This window comes from Cicer arietinum, chromosome 1 (assembly GCF_000331145.2).
Source record: "Cicer arietinum cultivar CDC Frontier isolate Library 1 chromosome 1, Cicar.CDCFrontier_v2.0, whole genome shotgun sequence".
In the NCBI taxonomy this organism is placed as follows: domain Eukaryota; kingdom Viridiplantae; phylum Streptophyta; class Magnoliopsida; order Fabales; family Fabaceae; genus Cicer; species Cicer arietinum.
In genome coordinates, this window is record NC_021160.2 from 49,625,806 (window position 1) to 49,631,805 (window position 6,000).

Below are 6,000 nucleotides of genomic sequence, written 5' to 3' on the forward strand. Positions count from 1 at the left end.
ATATTGAAGGAAATAGGATTAGTTTTGAAGCAAAGACATAACCGTGTGGGACCCATTCAGCCAACCATTAATGAAACTTCTACATTTATTACCCAACAAGTCTTTGCTTCTTTAATTAATTAATTTTTTTTTTAATTTTAAATCCCTCCCAACTTCTTCATATATAAATCTCTCTCTCAACACATTTTTGTTTCTCACAGAAAATCTCCCAAGCTTTCACCACAAAGAGTGAGTATCTAAGCTCATAAATTTTCACATACAATCTAAGACCACGTTCAAGCATCAAAGATTATATCATCGAAAACCCTTTGGATTTTAATTCCCGCTCGCTCTCTCCCTTTTGATTAACTTTTTAATTTTTTTTTCATATTTTTTTAAATGGGTAATTCCAAATTTAAGAGCTTTTGGATCCGATTCTGATTTTTGATTTAATCGGATAAATAAGCTTTGTACAAACAAATCCAGAATCAAAGTTTTAGTCTTTCTTTTACACTCTAAATGAATTTGAATCTGGGTATTTGAATTTAGTTCACTTAAATTCCAAAAAAGCACTTTTTTAACATATACCCATTTCAAAAAAAGCACTTTTTTTTGTTCTTGAGAGAGCGAGCGGAAGTTTCTTCTTTTTCTTCTTTTCAATGGCTGCAGCTAAGAAAAGTGGCAAATTCAACAAGGATTTGGGTGATGAAACTCACAATCACCACAAAGCTACACAAATTGGTGAAAGTAATTGGGAGATTGAAAAAGGAAAAGGTATTGAATTAAGCAATTCTCAAAGAAAGCTAGTTTTTGATGAAGCTTTCAGTTCACATAGTAATAGGCCTCTTAAGAAAATCAAAAGCCCCCAACGTGAAAATCAAAACCAACCCTTTTCTTCTCTGTATAATAATACTAATATGTCACTACAACAACCTTCACCTTTCTCTTTTCCTCCTTCATCTTCAAGACTTGTTTTTCCATTTGCTTTTGATAATTCTTCACAACAATTCCCTCACCAATTTGGAACCAACAACAATTTACCTTTATACCCTCCACCACCTATTCAAACACCACAAAACCAACAACAAATGATATCTTTTGATTCACAACAACAAAACAATCTTGTTTCATATCCACCAATGTTATCCCAACAACAACATCATCAACAAGTTCTTCAATATTGGAGTGATGCATTGAATCTAAGTCCAAGAGGAAGAATGCTAATGATGATGAACAATAACAATTTGGGACAATATGGTAATAGACCAATGTTTAGGCCTCAAGTTCAAGCAATAAGCACTACAAAACTCTATAGAGGAGTGAGGCAAAGGCATTGGGGAAAATGGGTAGCTGAAATTCGTCTCCCTCGAAATCGAACTCGTCTCTGGTTAGGCACATTTGATACAGCTGAAGATGCTGCTTTAGCCTACGATCGCGAAGCGTTCAAATTGAGAGGAGAGAATGCAAGGCTCAATTTTCCTGAACTTTTTCTCAACAAGGGAAATGATGATAAAGAAAAAGAAACAGAAAATTCATCATCAACAACAACTTCATGTGTTACTTGTCCATCAAGTAACAGCACTACAAAGCAGCTAGAAACTCCTCTTGAAAGCCAAAACATTCAAACACTTGTTCCAATGGAAGAGTCTAATGAGAATGACTCTGGAATTGGATCGAGTGACGCTGCGGCTAGCGACGAGGTTTCGCAGTCACAGGAATTGGTTTGGAGTGAAATGTCAGCTTGGTTTAATGCTATTCCAGCTGCTTGGGGTCCAGGTAGTCCTGTTTGGGATGATTTGGATTTTCAATCACAAATTCCTTTTTCTAATCTCAATCAACAAGATTTCAATAATGATGATGTTGATCCTCAAAGACATGAACAAAACAACATGGAATCAAGTTCTTTCATTAGGCCTTTCTTTTGGAATAAAGATCAAGATTGAACTTTCTTTGGTTCTCAATGGTTGCAGATATTTTTACCAAAACAACCTTTGAGCCTTTGGATAAATTTTCTTGTCTCAATTAGGCTCAATCCATTTATGAGCTTTTTTTTTTCTTCTTAACTCTTCTTGCATTATTTAGTTTTTCTTTCTTTTTTTTTTTTTTAATTATGAAGTATTAGGTAGCTTAATTAGCATGATTAGGGAAGAAGGAAACGGTTTTGTGATTTCCTTCTTTGTTCCATCCGATATGAGCTATGTTTTTCAGCTCCAAGGTTGGATTTATTATACTATATATTATATTACACTATTTGTAGTTTGTTCTTTGTGAAGTTTGTTTGTATTGTTGTTATATGCCTTATATATTTATGTATCATTTTGTAGTAGTTTATGTAGTTGTTGAATTAAAAAATATCGACTCGCAGCATATATAATGGCATATTACTATTAGACTTTGATTATGTTTCCACCTTTCCTTTTTTATTGTTTTGTCCAATTAACCTTTTGTGAATTAGATATGTAAGCACGAACTACCAAATATTATTATTTATTTATTTTAAAGAAAGGAATTAGATATTTATAGTGCCTTCCAATGTAAGTCAAATGTATAGATATCATAGAGCTAGTCCTTAGCCTAATAAGCCTTCCAAGGTGGTCATTGTCTTGGGTAGCACTAGGAGTTTATAGTTCCAATATGTTTGACCACGCAATTTTTTTAAGTTGGAGAATTCTAATTTACCAATGAGAAAAAGTTGCGATATCTATACTCAAAGAAAAAAGTATTCTAAAATTGAAATTACTTAAAAAAGTTTAATTATATTCAACTACATTTCACTTGATTTAATAGTAGAGATTGATTAATGCATTTGACTAATAAGCACTTTCTTTTGTCTTTTTTATAAAATATCAAAACCGAAAAAGTTACTTGTAGTAACTTTTTATATATTTTAAAAAATATACATTCATAGAAAATTATGAAATATTAAATGAAGGTAAAGAAAAAATTTAAATAAAAAATACATCTTATAAATAAAACTGGAAAATCTCTAAATATTATTATATAATAAGGACCAAAGGTTTAAGGATTCAAATGGAAAAACATGGATTTAGATTAGACACATTTATTTAGGAAATTATTTTTACAAATTAGACAACTTGTTAAATCATGATTCAACAATTCAAAATACAGATACTTGGATCTTCATTTAACTATTGAAATTGAAATATCTTATGGTTGTGGGTGCAAGGTAATTTGACTACACCCAAATCCAAAATTTGGCCTCTCGAGACACTTATGTTCAAAGAGCATGTGCTTTGCTATCACTAAATGGCTTCTATTCTAATTAAACACACTTATGTTCAAAGGATTTGATAGTTGTTATTGGAGTATCTTGTTTTTCTTTTTGGCTATACACAAATGAGAGGTCAACTTTATCTTTTTGTCCAGAATGAGATGTCAACTTTGGCTCCACAAATATCAATAAGTTGCTAATGGCACCATAAGTGGCGTGACATTTGTTTTGGTCTGATTTTTGTTGACAAATGGTCTTATGATTAATGTACATTGTCTTGTGTCGTAGATAACCAAAAGGAAACAAAATTAACGAATATGCACATCTTTTTCTCCACAAATAATTATAAATTTTCTTTGAAGAATTAAATAAATTTTTTTATTTATAAATGAGTTGATATAATTAACATAAAAAATTTGTACACAACTGTGAAGTTTCAATTAACTTGAACTCGGAATATGATATTTTATTCAACAATATCAACATTTTTGTCAGTTGAATTATATTTTAAAAATAAAATTACATAAATTATATGGACAATGTATATAACAATGCAATTAAAAAAAGTTACATATAACCGTAAAAAAAAAAATAATCTTTAACATAGTAAAACATAAAGAGTTTAACTTGTATCTAGTAAAATATTTTACGGTTAATCATAATTATTCATGTTTATTATTTTAAAAGTGATTATTATATAAATCTAATATTTTTTAATTATATTTAATGTCAATGTTCATATATATAAATTAAATTAAAAAATAAATCCAATCTTTATCGGTTGCCCGTCATTTAAAGCATGAACAAAATATATATATATATATGAAAAAAATTTATAGTTAAAAAATCCAAAATTAAAAAGTTTTTAAAATCTGTAGGCTTGGTGGGGTTTAGAGAGTTACTTTTTAAAAAAAAACAAAATTCTATATTTTTTTTAAAAAAAATTTCGACAAACTTTTTTGATTTTTTTTAAAAAAATAGATTTTTCCGGATAAAATATGATTTACATATATATTTTTTTTCGAGAAATTTTATTAATAAAAAAAAAACATCGATTTTTTATGAGAATAATAATTTTTTTGATTTTTTTACAAAATTTTTTGAGAAAAAATTATTTAAATTAGAATAAAATATTTTATATGTTATTGAGAAATTTTTACGATATTATTCCGTCAAAAATAAATTTAAAAAATTTTTCAAGAAAATTTTTTTATTTAAGCCCACAAAAAATAATAAAATAATGGAATGAGACCTTAAAATAATTATTTTAATAGGGGTATAATATTAGAGGTTTAGTATAAGATTTTTAAAATAATTATTTTTAATAGGGGTATAATATTAGAGGTGGAAATATGTCAGGTTATACCAGGTTTTGAAATGCCTAAGTTTGATCTACAATTCATTTCGCAGGTCTGAGTCTCAGTACAATCTATCGAAGATTTTTTTTTTAAAGTCTAGTTTAATCTGAAAACCTATTTCATGTGAAAGCATTTAAATAGTATATTTTATATTTTTTAAATAAACTCAACTAGATCTTTATATATAAAAAAACTAATAAAATAATAAACATAAAGAAAATTAATAAAAATTTTATGGTTTTTTATCCAATAAATATTAAGTTACTAACAAATAATAATATTAATATATATATATATATATATATATATATATTATATTTAACACGCTTTTTAATAAATATAAAGATAGACTCTAAAATAAATTTGAATTTAACATTTTTATTATTAAGAAGGATTTATGCAGAGATGAACATATTCAACAAGTTATATAATATTGTACTTGTGTTTTTTAAAACAAATTATTCTATGTACGAAAGGACCCGAGCCTATATAATCTCTTTTTTTTTCAAATAACTGATAGAGTTAGTACCCAAAAAAATTGATAAAGTAAGAGTATAACTGAAAGAAATAGTTAATATAATTTAGGCTAAATTATATTTGTGGTCCTTTAACTTAATCTCAGGTAATATTTTAGTCCTTTATTTTTTTTTTCCCGATTTAGTCCTTTATTCCTAACAATATCAAATAAAGTATGAAAATATGAGTTTATTTGAAGATTTGCATTACGAATTTGATGAAATTTGTATTATATTGAAGAATATAATTAATTTTATGAGTTTTGATTGAATTTTTTTTTGAATTTTTGTATAAAAAAGGATAACATTGTTGAAATTTTAAAACATAAAATATCAAATTGTCACTTAAAATTAAAATAAAGGACCAAGTCGGGAAAAAAAAAAGATAAAGGACTAAAACGTTACCTGAAGTTAAGTTAAAGGACCATTCATCTAAAATAAAATACTTGATCATATGGGAGTATAATTTATAAAAAATAATTAATAATTTTCATCGCAATTATTTATGTTTAGGATTTTAAAAATTATAGTAAAAATTAAATATATCTAATAATTTAACATAAAACATTAAAAAAAAATAAACTAATATTATATATCAATTAAATCTATGATTAATATAAAATTTATATTTGAACGTAAACATATTAGAAAATTTCTTAAAAGAATAAATAAAAAAATGATTTAATTATATAAATACAGTTCAATTGATAATTATAAAAAAAAAAATTGATATACAAAAACTCATATTATAATATGTGATTCTCTACTTTTTTTAAGATATACAAATTTAACTATTAAATAATTTGAAAAAAAAAATTAACAACAAATAAGGACAAAAATAAACACTCTTTTTAGTTTCTCATTAATGTGTGCAACTAATAATTTATTTTTATTTCAGAATGATTATAATTAATTA

General features: G+C 26.1%; 1 protein-coding gene across 1 annotated transcript; it reads left to right on the plus strand.

Annotated features, from left to right (window-relative positions):
- The first annotated feature begins 171 nt into the window (after nucleotides 1-171).
- LOC101498655 (uncharacterized) lies at nucleotides 172-2,251 on the plus strand. The gene has a single exon (XM_004487241.4). The coding sequence runs from the start codon at nucleotides 639-641 to the stop codon at nucleotides 1,920-1,922; it is 1,284 nt and encodes a 427-aa protein (XP_004487298.1). The 5' UTR covers nucleotides 172-638; the 3' UTR covers nucleotides 1,923-2,251.
- The last annotated feature ends 3,749 nt before the right edge of the window (nucleotides 2,252-6,000 follow it).